Below are 17,978 nucleotides of genomic sequence, written 5' to 3'. Positions count from 1 at the left end.
TGGTGACAGCCCAGGTTCTTTTCAAATCCTAAATTGTTGGGTTTTAGGGAAGGGGAGTGGGGCAAGGAGCAACAGACCCTTCCTCAGTGAGTTTTATTGGAGAGGGAAGGGAAAGAGAAATTCACCCAGTCCCTTCCCCCTAGTGTTGAAAGGCCGCACGATACAGGTCAGTTGTGAAATAAAACTCCCAAATCGGCTCCCTTCCCCCACCCTCCCCATACCCGCAGGGTTCGGCAGCAGTCCCTTTCTCCTAGGGACGGGCAAGGGAAAGAAGGAAGAAAGAAACCTGCTCCTTTCCTCCCGATTAGTGTCATTCCTCTTTAGGAGGGCCGGAGCTCTGGCATATGTACACTCCTAGCCATCAGTCAATCAGCAGGCCCCCCTCCCGGGGCAGACCGGGAGAACGGCAGGGTCTATCTCGGAATCCTCGGGGTCGCAAGCCTGGATTCCTTAAGTCCTGTGCATGCAAGACCAGAGGCGGCAGCAGCCGCGGCGGGTCTATCCGACGGCGGCCCGAGGAACTCTGGGGTGGGGACGGGACCAGCCTCATCTCTCCGCCAGGCTCGCCAGGATGCTGATGAGATTGTCCAGCCCCAGTAGATACCCATCCTCTCGGTTGCCTTCTTCCCAGGGCCGCCTGTGGTCCAGAGTCTGCCCATCAGGCAGCTGGGTGGTCTTGCCGAAGTCGATGAGCCACACGCCAGTTCGACGGCTGTGGTCGTGCACGAAGAGGAGGGAGCTGCCGATTACCTGAAACGGAGGACGCTCAGCGGCCGCTGGGGCACCAGCCCGGCCTCCCGCGAAATCTGCGCGCCCAAAGCACCCCCGGCCCTCCCTCCCCCGACGTCCTCCTCACCTCGTGTCTCCGGAAGAACTCTGACACGCTTAGAGTGTCCCGGATCTGCTGCAGTCGGTTCAGATATTTCCTCTGCCCGGGGTCCAAAAGAGGGGAGAAAGGGGAAAGCGGGGTTATGACTCTCCGGGTTATTGCCTGGGATTCCAGGTTCTAACCATCCCCATTCCCACATCCGGCTCTCACCAAGACCTCGGCATCCTCTTCTACGAACTCGGCGAACACCCGAATCACCTGCTCCCGGCTTCGGGTCGTCTTGAAGTCCGTGCTGCAGGAGCCGTCGGCTTTCTAAAGGAAGTGGGAGGGAAAGTGGGAGGGGTTCGGCACTGACCGAAGGGAGAGAGGCGAAGGGGCTCAGGCTGGGGAGGGTCTGGGGGCTGAGGGCACAGAAGAGCCGCGCGGTTGTTAAGCAGCGCCGGCGGCTCTAGCTGGGGATGCCCGGCGAGGCGGGCGCCAAGCTCACCTTGATGCCCTCGATGCGGAAGCCCAGCGTGGTGCTGGAGCTGATGCCCTCCCGCCACTGCATGTAGCGAGGCTTGGTCACGGCGCGCTGCGCGTGTTCTTCCTCGGTGGGGGCAGAGGGGTCCACAGCCACCATCTTCTTGTACATGTCCTTGCGAAGCTTGGGCCGCTCTCGCGCCTTGGTGAGCTCCTCTTCTAAGTAGGTCCTGCCGGAAAGGGGCCGTGAGGCGGCGGGGAGACGACGGGGGACGGAAGGCAGGCGGGACCGAGCCCGGCTCCAGCCACGGCCCCCCCTCCCCTCCGCGGGCGCTCACCTGACACCCATTTTGCAGTCGAGCACGCAGGGGCCGTCGAAGCCGGCTAGCAGGTCCTGGAGCTGCAGGTAGCTCTCGCCGTCCCGCTCCACCACGCCGTGGAAGGTGGGCACGCAGCCTCGCAGCGCGTCGCTCATCAGGCTCGCGAGGCAGCTGCGCTCCGGCTCCGAACAGCGCTTCAGGATGATCCCGTTTGTTCCTGCAGCCTTGAAACTCCCTGAGGGGAGACACGGTCACCGCTCAGCTCCCCTTCCCCAGGCAGAGGGAGCCCCTAAGGAGTGTAACCTTCCCCATTTCCTCCTCCAGCACCCAGTTCGATGGCCCAAGTTCTCCTTTCCCTGACCCACAAGCCATCCCACGTTGGGGCCGGTGCCCTTCTAAACTCGGCTCCCACAGATGACCCCTTTCCGCTCCTCACCCGTGTGACCCGCCAGCTGTACCCAGGCGTAGCGCTTTTTGAAGGGACTGATCACCGGCAGGTTCACCATAGTTCGGATCTTCTGCCAGGGGTTTTTCTGAGGAAGAAAGTCAAGCGGACAGGAGTGGGAACTGCTGAACTCTACTATCCACCCACTTAAATACCATGCCCCATGGCCCCTCCCCTTGAAGTCGATTCCCCGCCCCCTTCAATCCGCAAGGTCCGAGAGTGCTTTTTATTATTATTATTATTAAAGCTTTTTATTTTCAAAACATATTCATGGATAATTTTCAACATTCACCTTTACAAAATCTTGTGTTCCAAATTTTTTTCCTCCCTTCCCCCACCTCCTCCCTAGAAGGCAAGTAATCCGATATCGGTCAAACGTGTGCAATTCCATAAATATCACATGGCACAAGAAAATCAGATCAAAAGGGGGGCAAAATGAGAAAGAAAACAAAATGCAAGCAAACAAAAACAAAAAGAGTGAAAATAACTATGTTGTGATCCACACTCAAGTCGTCTCTCTGGCTGCAGATGGCTCTCTTCATCACAAGGTTATTGGAACTGAAGACCCGAGAGTTCTTAAACTAGAGGCGGGACACGGGGACAAAAGGTCTCACCCAATCCGCCCTACACGCTTAACCGTTGGGAATCCGGGTGGACGATCCCGAGGGAGGCTGTAGCAACTACACCTTGGGCCCTAGGTTCTACTCTCATAGTGTCTTTCCTTCCACTTTGACATCCGGCTTAAAGACCTTGCTTCTTATCTGACAAGAGTCCTGGGTATTGGAGCTCTGCCACGTGGCTAGGGACCGTAGGGCAGAAACAGACCAAACTACCCACTTCCCATATCCAGTCTGGAGGGAGTAGCGATCAGGGCCAGGGCAGCCCCAGGAGTTGAGCAAAATTAAAGAGAGGAAACGTTTGTGGACAAACACTCGCAGTACCAGTAGTCTGACCAGTTTCACTTGTCCTTCCCTACACCCCTGCCCTTTTCCTTCAGCCCGCCCCAGATCTTACCTCCCTAGGTAATAGTCTCCTTCCCTTCCCCCACCTCTGCTCTTCTCTCTCCATAAAAACAGTGTCCCGGTTAACTTAGGACATTTATAAAGGGTTCAGCTTGTTAACTTAAGCACGTTTTCAACACTGTGTTAACCATGTCAATTCGATCAGTCAATTAACTAATTAACCAGTCAACAAGCTATGTTTTATGGGCAGCCTGGGGAAGGGGAAGGAGTGCTGGATTGGAGCCCAGAGAAACTTGAATTTGAAGTTTCTGGACATTAGTTATGTGTTCTCATCTGTGAAATAATGATAATAATACCACTATCTTACATGACTATCTTAGTGATCAGATCCTTTGCCTCCAAGTTACCCTGTCTTGACTTGATTATATCAAGTACTTTATGAACCTTAAAATGATTACTATATATCTTTAATAGTAATCTCAAAGGCTCTGGGCCTAAAATCAGGAAGACCCAGTTCAAATTCGGCCTCTAGACTAGCTGTGTGACCCTAGTCAAGTCATTTAACCTCTGACAGGAGAAAGAAATATCAACAAAGTAGTATTGGAACAACTCTATTAAAACTGATTTTTTAAAAACAAGCTGCATAAAAGGGACATTTATGGTGCCATATACAATTCTCTTTTTCTATTCTTTACAAGAAAGATTTGTTAGGTTCATAATAATAATAACAAGAAAAGATCAAACTATTCTAGTATCTTTACCAAGAAAACCGGCACATGAGGTCACCATTGAACAAGAAGCTATTTTGCATGATTGTAGAAGAGATCAAATGAGATGATTATGACAAGTGCTTTTTAAGCCTTAAAATGTCATTTATTGCCTGCAATCAGAACACTTGGGTTTTTATTCCCACTCTTTCATTTGCTACCTGTGTGATATGGGGCATGTCACATGAAAGCCTCTAAGCCTCTGCTTCCTTATCTGTAAAATAAAGGAGTTGAACTAGAGATGATCTCTAAGGTCCAGTGCAGCTCTAAATCTTCTGGTTATACATCAATTTCAGGAGGTGGGAAGTAGAACTCTGGGAGGGTTTTTAGGGGAGGAATTTCCATTCCTTCCCTGTGGGAATCTAGGCAAATAATCCTGTGGCATTAGTAATCAGACCAGAGATCTGTGAAATAATGCCTGGAGAGCGAAAATGGATGGACAATCAATCAAATGGCTAAAGAGCACTGCCTTATCCAAAGAAATGCATTTCTTTTTTAAAAAGTAAATTTGTTGTTTTTAAAATTCATTTTAAAAAATGTTCTCTCCTTCTAGTCCTTCCCCTGCTCGAGAAGGTAAGCAATATAATATCAATTATACATATGTAATCATGCAAAACATGTAGGAAAGAATATTGAATGGATGCTCCTGGGGCTAGTCTGGGCTAAAAGGAGCTCTTTTTTTCTTTCTTTTTTCTTTCCATCCTTCCTTCTTTTCTTTCTTTATTCCTCCCTCCCTCCTCCTTCTTTCTCTCTGTCTCTTTCTTTTCATAATAGCTTTTTGTTTTTCAAAATACATGCAATACAAAAATAGTTTTCAACATCCACCCTTGCAAAACCTTGTGTTCCAAGTTTTTCTTCCTTCTTCCCCTGCCTCCCTCCCCTAGACATCGAGTAATCCAATATAGGTTCAACATGTGCAATTCTTCTACACATATTTCCATAGAAAGAGCAGTTTCAATAGGTTTCTGAGCAGAGAGGTCTTTATTACCCAATCCCTGGAGGCTAGCTCAGGGAGTTAGCAACCTAGTCACTCCTCACATTCTATTGCACTAAGGCTTTGAAAACCTTTACAAATCCTCTCCAACACAACCACTTTCTCTCCTCTCACACTGCTATTACCCTAATTTTTTCAAACCTGGCCTTCTGAAATAGTCTGCTGGTTGGTATGTCTGCTACAAATCTCTCCCTATTTCCATCCATCCTCTCCCCATTCAGCCACTAGTCCTAAAGAACAAATCCTACCATGTCACAACCCCTGCTTAATAAATTCCAATGTCTTTCTGTCCTCTCCAGGATCAAATACTATTTTGTTTTGAATCCTTTATTTGTCAAAGGTCTTCATAACCTAGTCTCTTCCCTTCCCTTCTTACATACAAATCCCTACACCTCACCATGTACTTTTTTTGATCTAGTGCTATTGGCTTCCTTGTTGCTCTAACTTACACAAGACACTGGGTAATTTCACTAGCAGAGTCCCACACCTAGAGAACTGCTCTCCTTCATCTCTGCCTGCAGGATTTCCTTCAAGTCCCAGCTAACATTCCAGCTCCCATAAGAAACTTTTCTCAGTCACTCAATTCTAAGGCTTATTTCTCTCTTGATTATTTCCTACTTATGCATTATAGAGCTTGTTTACATATAGTTTCCCCCAATTTATTGTGTGATCCTCAAAGGCAAGGACTGTCTTTTGTCATTCTTTCTATCTACAATGCATAGCTCTGTGTCTGGCACATAGAAGGCACTTAATAAATGCTTACTGACTGACTGGATAACTCTTGGGGAGAGGGACCTGGCCACTAAAATTTGGTGAAAACAGAAATCCTTGTCCTTCTGAGGGCCTTACTCACCCTACCTGTGATGATCAGTGATGTCTTCCTGGGCTGGGGAATAGGGAAATGACATTTCCATTTGCAATATTACATAGCAAGATGTAAAAATAGAATCATGGTAATAAATAAGAAAAATACAGTAGTTAGGTTTAGAGGATCCGTACTCGGCTCATGTGCTCCCTTTTGTGATCATGGGCAAGTTCCTATTCCCTCTGCACCTTAGACGTCTCTTATCCGTAAAATGAAGGGTCTGAGCTAACTTTACCTCTTAAAGTCTTTCTATCTTTAAATTTTTGCTGCTAAGAATTAGCTTCTACTCCTCATTCTATTAATTTACTAATCACAACCTTAGGCACAAGTCACTTAATCCCTCAAAGACTACTTTGATTTTTTCACCTGCATAATGGGGTTAACAAAACACCTGCCTTACCTATCTTACATGCTTAGGGTGAGGATCAAAAGAAATACCACAAGAAAAAGCCCAGTTAGATTAATTCCGCTGTCATCAGATAAAAATGAACCCCTTTTAAATGTTCCCTCGATTATGTGGGTCAGGTATTGCATTTTTACCTGGAGAGAATTTTCAGCCTCTGAAGGAGGTGGCTCCCCACTCCCAGCAAAATGGATGAAGTCTATCTCACAGTCCCCTCCCATCTCACAGAACACCTTCCTCGATGCAGCCTCTGTATGCAAGGGTTCTTCCCAGATGATTTTTTGGGCCAGCCAGGCCTCCATCAGGGCCAGCCTTTCCCCCTCTCCTCCCCACCACCTCCACTCTAAAATTACCTGCACTTCCACAGCGCCACCAAATCAAAAGCTCCATTCCCACCGGTAAGAAGAAAGCAATTTGCCTAATCAGATCAAGTAATTCACAATTCACAGACCTAAGCCTCCCTTGAGGGTATTTGCATTTGAAAAAAGGAGCCTGAGGACCATCCAGATGAATCTCTAATTGTTGGGAAGTGGGGAAAGTGTGGAGAATGAGGGTATCCCAGAGGCTAAGAAAGCTGTAGTGGAGTACAGAAAATCTGGATTTTATAGTTGTGCCATAACACAAAGAAGGTGATGGGAGATATTTTTGAGCTTGGAGAGCCCTCTGCCTCTTCACAACGCAAGAAAGAACAGAAACATAACAGGCACCTCTAAGAGTCTGAAGTATCCTCATGAGGCTGATTGCTATCCCAAAAGCAAATAAGGATGGAAGGAGAGGTTCAAGCAGGAGGCGATGGTGAGATAGATTGCTCCTAAGAGGTGCTGGGACTAAGCCACTTATCGGTGATGTGATCTTGGGCAAGTCACTTCCTCCTAATTCTCCTTCTGTAACCGGAAGCTCCCTTCCAGCTTTGATCATTAGATCTGTGACTCCATTCAAGTCCCAGTCCCAAGTCCCTCACCACAGCCTCCAGACAAAGTCACAAAGTTTGGGGAAAGACCCCAATGTGGTCATGTTCCAACCTCTCCCCAAGACCCTCCCCCTTCGGGTAGGAGGCTTTTACTAAAGGTCTCGGACAAGATTGTTGTGAAAGGTCAGAGATGCCCAGGGTCCACGCCCCTTGGCTTCCAGGACCAGGGGCCTTAGGGAACTGCAAAGTAGCAAACGACCCCCCCCCCCCATCTTAGGCAAGCCTTCGCCTTTGCCCGTCTGCGCCCCGCCCTGCTGAAAGTAGTTTCCTGGCACAACCCAACCTGGGACAAGGAAGGGGCGGGGGACCCGAGATGACTGTCGTTGGTAACCCCCGCCTGAATCACAGCCCAGTAGACTGGCCAGAAGCCAGCTCCAGTCTGGACCAGGCTGGGCAGGTACAGCTGCGTTAGGCGCCTGAGCGAGAGGGGAGCCTGTGTGTGCCCTACTGCTGTTGGGGAAGCCTGCCGAACCTGGGGGCCCCGCCTCCAAGCGCATCCGGCCCCTGCCCCCGGGCAGGTGCATCCTCTCCGGGCGCCGCTTCCTGCCTGCGGCCTGAGTGATGTTGAGCCGAGCTCGGTGTCGTCGGGTCCCAGGGTAAAGCGTGGGGTGAGAAAAGGCAGAAGGGATCCCCACAGTCTCGAGTTAGGCCCGGGGCAGGCGCAAGGCCTCGAAACTCCTGGGCGGGGAGGCAAAGTCCGCCCGTGTCCCTCCCCCGTCCCCCAGGCAGCTTCGGTCAACAGTCCCCGGCTCGCTTATCTCCCGCCGCCGCTGTTTGCCTTCGGGGAGGCCCACGGCAAGGCTGGGGGATGGTAAGAGATTGGGGAGTGCAGCCTAGAGCTCCCAAGGCCCGGGACCATAACCGGCCTTTCTGTGCCACGCCCAGTCCGTCCTGAACCCAGGACCCCCTCCCCACCACAAATCCGGGTCTCTGGCTCCTTCACGACCCACGCCTCCCTAGTGTGGTATCCTCGAGTCCAGGTAGGAAGGGGGCAGGAGAGGAGGGAGGGGGAACAGCGAGTGGCTGCCCCCGCGAGACCCTCCTCACACCTCGAGCACCCACTGGCTGCGCCCCCGCCAGCCTCTCAGCTGCCGGGTTTGAGTGGCACGGCGCCGCCCCCGAACTGCTGCTACTGCTTTTAGAGTGGGGGGGATGGGAATGGATGAGTCGCGACTGAGGCCTAGGAGGGAAGGACACCTAAGGAGCCCCATCACCCCCTTCGAGGCACTGTAGTCCACTAAGCACGTCTTCCACCTGCGGGCTCCTAGCTTCCTACCGGGACTAACTAGGCGGCATGAAGCCTGGCCAGGCTTTGGGCCCTACCTCAGTCCCCAGAACAACCTGTCTTGTGCCCAGGCACACCTTGGGAAAGGGAGTGTGTGTGTTCAGGCGCGCGCACCCGCAAGTTTCCTTTAAGAAGACTTTTATTCCTTTTGTCATTAACACCCTCAAAATTCCCAGGAGACAAGTATTTTTAGCTCTAGATGGTGGGGAATTGAGTCACGGAGAGATTACGTGACATGCCCAACAACGTATACCAAAGGCAGGAACAGGACCGGGAATGCCTCAGTATAGGGCTCTCACGGACGGGTCTGGCACTCCTCTACCTCTATCTCCACCAGTCCAACCTCTGCCCTATCCCTCAGCCCTACTCATGTACAGCCAGAGAAGATGGTCCTCCGCTCTTGGGGTAGGCCGGGAGCCACGGGTCAGAAGAACTAGAAACACCAGGTCCTGAGAGAGGGGGCTGCTTTGAACGGAAAGATCCTAACTTCTCCCTCCTCCCTAGTTAAAGTGAGTGCCACTGGCTTCCCTCCTCCACTCCCCCCCCCCCCCATTCTACTCCCCGCGGTTCTTATGTAAGCTCCAAGATGGAACAGCTCCCTCATTCTGGCCTCAGTTATGAAACGTAGGCGCCTATTTTAAGTATTTGGTGGTGCTTTGGTCCGAAAGAGAAAGGGACAGGAGAGACTGATCCCCAGTTGGGGTCCACACGCGTGTGTGCAGCGTAGGGCACTCATACACAAGCGCACAGACACGAAGCGGAGGCGGACTCGCCCAAGTCCGCGAGAGCAGAATAAGACTGAACCCCATCTGGGGCCAAATCCCTAGGCCCGATGACCCAAAGGAAAGAGGACCTAGATGTGGGGGTCGAATGTGTTTTAAGCAGTGGCAGGGAAAGGGACTCTGAACGCAGAGTTTTTCCATATCCGTGAGCTTCCAGCCAAAACAGAAGCAAGGGAGAGATGCTCTGCCTCCCTTTCCCTCCTTACAGAATGACCACCTTCCACCCCACCTTCTCTAGTGAGGCAGGGTTCTGAAACTCAGGTAGACTCTTTCAAGTCGTGCCCCAAGGCCTGGACTGGAAGAAGGGAAGAGGGGGTCACTTTTCCCTTAGGCGGATTCTAAGCCTCCCCCCAACCCAAATGGTCCCCAGTTCCCACGTCAAGAAAAAAGCTGCCTGCCCGGAGCCCAGAGCAGACGGCGGCAGCTCTGAGAGCAGGAGCCGGGAGAGCCACTCCACGCCCACTCGGGAGAGAGAAACCGTAGCAACTGCGGAGGATGGGAAAGACGACGCCCTGGGGTGGGGGAGGTAGCACCTTCCATTCCAAGAGCTTCAGAACCATTCTCCAGAATAGGACAAGTGAGCTTCTCCAGTACTCGGGATTCCTCTCAATGAGAGCCAGAACGGGTGGGGTGTTATGTCATGCTTTTCTATCATTCAATTCAATGCAATAAACATTTATTAAATGCCTACTGTGTACAAAACCCTGTATTGGGTGCTATGGAGATAGCTCCAATTTCAAGTTCTTCTTTCCTAGAGCATACAGTCACATTAGGGTGAACCAGGCTTGGGACCACCTTCTCATTCTGATACTCGCTCCAGCAGTTAAGAGGCCCTCAGGGTTGCCCATGCCTTGAAAAAGTTTCTGATATGTCATTTTACCCATTCCCAGAGGCTCTGGGGTCCCCACTCAAAACCCAGAGGGACCAGTCCGCTTAGGCTGGCCCGCCCACTCTCGGGTGGGGGAGCGCAAATAATTTTCTTCTAGTTTGCTAAGAGGTGTTTTAGGGCACCGGGACGGGGATAGGGACCAAGGGATTGTGGTGTTGGGGACACATTCTAAAGCAGCCCAGGTTTAGCGTCCCCCTGGCGCTTGGCTTCCTCGTTAACCCTCCGATGCTCCCAAGGGGTTCCCCAGCCAGTTACCAGCCAAGGAAGTGATGCGTCCCGAGGGCACAGCCCCCAGCGCAGTTGCCATTTCTTGCCCTACCCCGCCCCCAAAGTCGACCCTGCCCCGCCCCGGTCCCTGCCGCCGCTCCCCGCCCCCCTCCCCATACCTGGACCACTTCTTCGCTCTGCTCCAGCTGCACGTTGCCGCGGCTCCGGCTCTCGCTGTCACTCAGCAGATCATCCTCGGAGTCCTCGGGCAGCGACGAAGAGCCGGTGGAGGAAACGGACGAGGTAGAGAGGCGGCGCGGCTGCTGCAGGTGCGTGGAGCCCGCGGTCTTGAGACAGCCTCCCTCTGGCTCCGGAGGCCCGGGGCTCGACGGAGCCCCGTCCGGTTCCTCAGCAGTCACGGTCAATTGGGGGATCATCACTGGAGCCGGAGCCGGAGCCGGGACTGGAGCCGGAGCCGGAGCCGGGACTGGAACCGGAGCCGGAGCCGGGACTGGGGCCGGGACTGGGGCCGGCGGGGTCGGAATTGGGGCCGGGGTCGGAATTGGGGCGGGGGCCGGGTGCGACAGCCCATTAGGGACCCGTCCCCCGCGCCGCTTACCCCGGGGAGCCCGAGGGCCCCCGGCCGCTGCTGCGGCCGCGGCAGCAGCACACCGAGCCTCGAAGAGCAGTCGCAACTCCCCGACGCTCCGCCGCGGGGCCCGAGCCAGCGCTGGGCTGCCATGCCCGGGGTCCCCCGGCTGCGCCATGCCCGTCGGGCCACCGGGGAGTGTCATGTCCCGGGCGGAGCAGCAGTAGCCGAGCCCACCAGCCCGCGGCGCCGCGGGGACTGGGGAAGCTCGGCGCCCACAGCTCCGGTCGCCCCGGGGGGCGGGGCTGCGTGGGGGCGGAGCTACCCCGCACGATCCCCACCCCCTGCCCGCTCCTTTCATTTTCAGAGAAACCCTCCGGCTGAGAGAGGCGGGGCTCTTCGCGGGATCGGGAGTAGGAGGGAGGTGGGCAGAAATTAGGGCCCCAGCTCCGCCCCGAGCTCTGGGAAACCCGGGGGGGGACTGCGGAGGAGGGGCGGAGGAGAAGACGCGAAACCTAGAACCCAGCCCCCCAGTGGCGTCCGTGGGGAGGAGGCCCACTTCCCAGCAACTCAGTCCCCGCCTCCGGCCGTATGGTTGAGGATACCTGGAGGCCTGCCCGGTCCCTACCACGGCGTCCCTAGGCTTCAGGGCTGGAAACGATCGGGGGCGGCTGAGGGCTTGTTCCTGCGCAGACCCTCAGTTACAGGCCACGTGCCTTTACCTCTGTACGGGAGGAAAGGCGGGGCGGAGGAAGAGGAGGAGGAACCCAGACCTTCTTGGCCACCTATTCTTTCGCCCGTTTTCCCTCTTGCATTCCTTTGCTATTCCACTCCCACTCCCGCTGTCTCTCGGGCTCTTCCAGGCTCTGAAACAGCCTCACAGCTCTCCCTTTTTTTGCCCAAGGTTTTCTGCCACCCGACTCTGTTAAAGAGCTCCCATCCTGTGGGTGTGGGCAGGAAAACTGGGGACTCTGCCCTGGAGAAGGAGCCCGACTACCTAAGTCGAGGTCTCTCCTCCCTTTGGCATAGAACAAGGTCAGGGGGCGGAAACCTTACCTCCCCAGGTACCAAGAGCGTCATCGTTGCCTCAGAGCGAGACTCATGCTTGTGGAGACCCTGGCACAGGGAAGAGGGAGGGATAAGCAGTCCCATTGATTGCTCCATAATCCAAAGCCCCTCAGTATAGATACAGTACTTGCCTCAGGAACTCAGGTCTAGAAGTTAAAAGACCGGATTCTTGTCCCAGATCTCCCATTAACTAATTATGTCACCCGAGGCAAGTCACTTACTTCTGTCAAATAAATTGTAATAAAAATATACACCATCTACTTCACAGAGCTGTTGTGAGAGAGATAACATATGAGAGCTCTTTTAAAAGATTCTTGCAAATGAAGGATGTTTGATATTGTACATACAGGGAGCTACACCAGGCCTCAAAAAGACCGAGGTTCACATCTTGCTGCTGATTCGTGAAACGGCAGGATCCTTTTTCCTAATCTATAAAATGAGAATCATTCACCTTAATTGTTGTTAAGATCAATTGAGATAACAAATGTAAAGCAATTTGCAAGCTAAGGTTCTCTATAAATGTCAGCTGTTGTTATTATATGAAACATAATAAGTCATGGATATGAGCGTTGGAAGGGAATCTTATTTAGAGAATCTAATTTCACAGATGTAGAAACTGAAGTTGTAACCTCTCTGGGTCTCAGTGTTCCTCATCACTAAAAGAATAACAACAACAACTTTAGAGAGTATTAATACTGACAAATCACTGGCTATGTCACTTAGGTACAAATATCCATCCGTTTTATAGATGAAGAAATTGGAGCTAGTTAAACGATTTGCCCAAGACCATACAGTTGGAATGAAAGGAAGTTTTGTTTGGAGGCGTTGTGTCTTTTCTTGTGTATATTACAACCAAATTGGGCTGATTCTAATAAGATGAAATTTAGAAGGGATCTATATAAAGATCGAGGTCAAGTCCCTTAATCTCTCAGAGTTCTAGGAAACTCCCCAGGTTTGGAAGTAGAAGAGAAGGAACCACTTTTCATTGGAATAGAGGGAGTTTCCTCACAGGGTAGTTCCCAATATCAGTGAAATCACAGATCCATTACTTAACCCTGTTCCCATGATACAACGAAATTGTGGATTCCCTAAAGGCAAAAGACCACATTTTTTCCTTATTTGCCCCCCTCTTCCAAAGGATCCCCAGTAGTCAGCATATAAAGATTAACTGGCTGTGTAAATGGAGAGAAGTAAAGGAATTAAAAGGAAAGCTTTGTATTAGACACTGATAAAAGTTTTTTTTTAATTCCTTATTTTATCAGCTTCATAGAGAGAGCATAAAAACCACAGTGAATAATGAAATCTCAGAGAGTAAAAGGAAAGAGACAGGAAGGAAAAAAAGAAAAGGAAATTGATAGAGAAAGCGAAGTAAATATTAAGGGAGGAAATGAAGAGGAAAAAAACTAGTGCTTTGAAGAAGAAGCCAAGAGCAGGATAGCAAGAGAAGAGAAAGAGAAATTTTGATCCTTGACACTATCTGCAAAAAAAGTGTAATAATTATGGACAGCAATAGCTGATTTTTAAACATGCACAGGATCACATAGTATAAAATTATTGCAAAATTATTGTAATGATGTCTTTTATTCATCAGAAATATTTTGTAGCATAATGGGGCCATCCCTTTCTGGAAGCCTAGAAACATCCCAATTTCCTGTTTTGAGTTTCCTTCTTAGTTTAGCTAAAGGAAGTCTGGCTTTCACCCCAGGCCCAAAGAGTTCATGCTACTCTTTAATCCAGGCAAACAGAAAGATCAGGAAATCATCAGTTGCATAACAAGGGTTGGAGTTGACAAGACCTGGAAAAGAAAAAGAAAAGGGGAAAAAAGCCTGGAGGAATCTGCATTGGAAGATAAAAGGAGAGGAAGTATAGGCAGAAGAGTTGTCTGGCCAGAGAAAGTGAAAAGATGTGAAATCTCTTATTGTCTCTATGAGGAATTACCCACTAGATTCATCAGAACCAAAAATCCAATTATTGAAAGAGCAAGGAAATGTCCTAGGTTAAGCCATAGCATGTTAAAAAAGGGGAAAGAATCTTAAAGATCACCAACTCAATTTTTCCCACTTTAAAGATAAAGAAGCTGGGATTCAGAAAGATTAAATGTCTTGCTGAGTGAGGGGAAGGAGGCTGAAACAAAATGATTTGCTTAGCATCATATAACTAGTAAGAATTGGACTCAAGATTTAAATTTGGGGGCATCCTGATTCCAGGTCAACTATTCTACTTTCTATCTACTTCAGCAATTATTTTATTCTCAAATAAATATTGAATTTCCTGAGGCTAACTAATGTCAGAGAAATTGAACTAGATAACCCAATCCTTTTAGCCCAATGTTTTGACACTGATTTATAGTAGGTGAGTTCCTGATTAAGAGACTGGCCATAAATTAGAAATGCCTCTAAGTTTGGATTCTCAGGTTCTAGCCTCAGTTCTGCTACTAAAAATCTAGATAGTCTTTAGATATTTTTCACAAACTGTGAGGCCTGAGAATAAGAGATGCTGAAAACAGAATAGAGAACTAAGCAAACCATTTTTCTAGCCAATAGTTAGAGCTAAGTATTAAGTCCTCAGTCCTACTCTTTGAGAAGATGGGACGGAAGTAGTTCTTGTGTGTTCCCTTAGGAAGAGAGAGGGAAAGAAAAGGAGGAAAGTAGAGTACAGAACATAACATGGATGGAATCTGATACCCCAAAATGCTTGTAAGGGAGTTCCTACTACCCTAGAGAACTAAATGACTCATTGATCTTTCCAAACAAGCAAAGGGACTGCCAGCCCAATCCCTGGACTGTGATCTCTTACAAAAAGAATAGTTGGGGGAGAGTAAATATTGAGGAATTAATTTTTTTCCTCCTGGTGGGGTTGGCACAATGAATCATTCCATCTTTCAAGATGGATATCTTTTCCTTGGAAGATCTTAGAACGGAATATCCTAATACTTATTAAGGTGTTAATAAGTGTTTTGAGCTTTGCCTAAGCATTCCATCCTACCACCAGGGTAGCAGCCTATGTCAGGAGAGAGTAGTCAAACTACACCTAAAGAAGGAAGAGTTTTCTGGAAAAATGTTGAGATGTGAAGATCCAATATACTTGTTGGAAGTGCCCCCCTCTTCTCACCTGAAAGCTCTTTTTAAAATCTGTCTTTTTCCTTCCTTTCCACAATGGGGTTCTTTCTGGCCAAAGTTAATAACTCTTCCTGTGCCTTTGATCCATTGCATTTTCTCCAAGACCTCCCTCCTCCAATTGTCCCTTTTCTCTAGTCTATTTTCAATCTTTACTTCTTTACTAGTTTTATCTACTATAAAAAAATCTTTCCCTTGATCCCCTTATCTCACTGAAATACCATTGTATATCTTCTTTCTAAGTTCTTTCACAATCTAGCTTGACAGAGAAATTTGGCATTTGCTGTCTCAACTTGCTATGCAAATTGATTTCCATCCATATAACTATTGAAATTCCTCTTTCCAAAGTCATAAATGACTTCCCAATAGCTAACTCTAACATTCTTATGTTCATCCCTCCTCCCCCTTGGCATTCCTGCAGTACCACTTGCCACTTTATCCTTCCAAGATGCCATACTTCTGGCTCTTCTACCTCTCTACTTCTTCCTCTAGCTTCTTGGAACTTCTTTCTTTAGCTAACCTTGTAGGCTTTCTATGAGGCTTTACCATGAGATTTCTTTCCTACCTTCACATTCTATTCTCAACTTCATCCATCCACTCTTGGGACTTCCAACTATTCCCTCTACAGGAATGATCTCATCTAAGTCTTCATTTGAGACCTCTCTTCTATATTTAATATTTTTCATTTTGGAGCATGTGATGTGAAGTTTTGTGAAGTCATAAGCACTAAAAAACAATGTTAAGTTTCAGTTAGAGATTAGTGAAGATAAAGATGTATTTTAAAAATCCCACCCAAGTTTGTGGACTCCCTTGAAAGCTAACCATAGACCACTTTGAGGACTAAGAACTCCAGTTGAAGATTCACATTTCTAACTTCCTATACAAATATTCACTTGTATGTTTGTTAAGTCATTGTTTTAGTCGTGTCTGACTCTACATGATCTCATTTGGGTTTATCTTGGCAGAGTTACTGGAATTTACTTCTCCAACTCATTTTATAGATGAGAAGACTGAGGTGAACAGGGTTAAATGACGTAACATTTCTTTCTCCAGATCATTTTTACAGATGAAGAAACAGGGTTAAGTGTATGATTAGCTCAAGCTATAAAAAAAATTAAAACTGAATATTTCCACCAGAAACCTGACTGCCCTATCTATTTTTGCTTGCAGTTTAAGGATCACCTGTGTCTCCTCATTTTCATTCATCCCATAAGATATGTCATACTTGAGGATCTTATCACTTATCACTCTATTGCAGTAGCTTCTTGATTGATCTTCCCATCTTCAGACTTTCCCTTCCATTCCATCTTATCATCCATTACTGGATTAATTTCCTTAATGCTCTGGTTGGAATGCCTTTTATCTACTATTTTCAGTTGACTATAAATAAAATCCAGATTCCTTAACTTGGCATTAGGATCCTTATAAAGTTTTGCTGAATAATTTAATCTATGATTCTTAGGGTAGGGAATAAGAGGCTGAAAGAGTTGGGGTGGGGTTCCAATCTCTAAACCCTTTCTGAAGTTTTATTCCTCTTGTAGATGGGGGGGGTGAGGGGGTAAGGGATAGAGGGGACATGGAGGGAAGGAGGAAGAAAGGAAGGAAAGAAAGAAGGAAACAAGCATTTATTAAATGCCTATTATGTTCAGACTCTATGCTAAATACTTTACAAGCATTATCTCATTGAAATAGAGAGAAAAAGATGAGAATAAAGAATAGAGAATAGAGAGAAAGATGAGAAGAGAATAGCATCACAAGAGCTATTATACCCATTTTACGGATCAGGAAACTGGGACAGACAGAGGTTAAGCTCTGTGATCTAGTGTTTGGGACTGGAACTGGATTCAAGTCTTTCTGACTCTAGACTCAAAGTTTTGTCACCTAGCTCCCCTAGGTTGTATGGGTGAAGAGAAGGGGTATTCACTTTTGTGGGCAACTGAAGAGCTGAATATCTTCTAAACCACCAGAGGGCAGGCATAGCCCATATACAGCTGAACCCCAGACCCCTGCCAGAATTTATAGTTTCTTTCAGTTATTCCCCAGCTTTGGATCATCCCTGCCCTTTACAAACTGGATTAGGAATGTGGTTCTGGTTGGGAGTTGGAAAACTCATAACCCAATAGCAAGGTTTTGTGAGGGAGAGAAGAAATGATGCAAACTAACCCTGAAGTTTGGAGGAAACTTTCTGTTCTCTCTTGTAAAAGCAGATCTTTTAAAACAGAAGTAAACTTTTCCTTTCTTGCATGGTACTAGATACTGACCTATTTCCATCACTTATTTCCATCCATCCTCTTTGATACTGATTTATGATAATCCATTTATCCAAGGTAGCTGCGTTTTCTAGGAAAAGTTCAGCCAGTTGCTTGGGTGAGACCAATCAAGACTTTTCTAAATGCTAAAAGTAGTAGGATCAGCAAATGTGCTTGCTATAGTGCTATTATCTTTGTAGGCTCTCAGTGATGTTTCTATAGGTAGGCAGGTAATTGTCTCCCTTCCTGCCCCTTTCCTTCCCCTACCTTCAGTCCAAGTTCAAGGCCTAAACATGTCTACATGATCAAATCAGCTCTCCTCTTGCTCAGATTAAATGTTATAGCTTTACAAAGAGACATGAGGATACTTATTGTGTATCTAATTTATATTTTAATATATTTAACATCTACTGGTCATCCTGCCAACTTGGGGAGGGGATGGGGGGAAGGAGGGGAAAAATTGGAACAAGAGGTTTGGCAATTGTCAATGCTGTAAAGTTACCCATACATATAACTTGTAAATAAGAGGCTATTAAAATAAAAATAAAAAAGGGGGTGGGGGAACAAAGAGACATGAGGCTTGGAAAGGGTGTGAGGAAGGTAAGGAAAGAAGCTGACTTTTCAGAGGCAAAAAGTTTGGGTGAGCTTGTGGACCCAGGGGAAAAGAATCTGACCTCTTGCCTGATGTTAACTTGGGATTTGAGAACTTTAGACAATATATATGTACATATATACATTTTGATATCATTTTTCTTGCAATTCTATATAATCCATTT

The 17,978-nt window shown here is 48.1% G+C and overlaps 1 protein-coding gene across 1 annotated transcript; it reads right to left on the bottom strand.

Moving 5' to 3' along the window:
* Nucleotides 1-79: 79 nt before the first annotated feature.
* ITPKA (inositol-trisphosphate 3-kinase A) lies at nucleotides 80-11,732 on the bottom strand. The gene is made up of 7 exons (XM_051977120.1): nucleotides 10,360-11,732; nucleotides 2,048-2,144; nucleotides 1,630-1,846; nucleotides 1,317-1,521; nucleotides 1,040-1,141; nucleotides 857-928; nucleotides 80-750 (listed from the first exon to the last, which is right to left on the bottom strand). The coding sequence occupies exons 1-7, from the start codon at nucleotides 11,128-11,130 to the stop codon at nucleotides 547-549; spliced, it is 1,668 nt and encodes a 555-aa protein (XP_051833080.1). The 5' UTR covers nucleotides 11,131-11,732; the 3' UTR covers nucleotides 80-546.
* Nucleotides 11,733-17,978: the final 6,246 nt, after the last annotated feature.

The sequence above is a fragment of the Antechinus flavipes genome, chromosome 2, assembly GCF_016432865.1.
Source record: "Antechinus flavipes isolate AdamAnt ecotype Samford, QLD, Australia chromosome 2, AdamAnt_v2, whole genome shotgun sequence".
NCBI lineage: Eukaryota > Metazoa > Chordata > Mammalia > Dasyuromorphia > Dasyuridae > Antechinus > Antechinus flavipes.
This window is presented reverse-complemented; position numbering and strand designations above follow the sequence as displayed.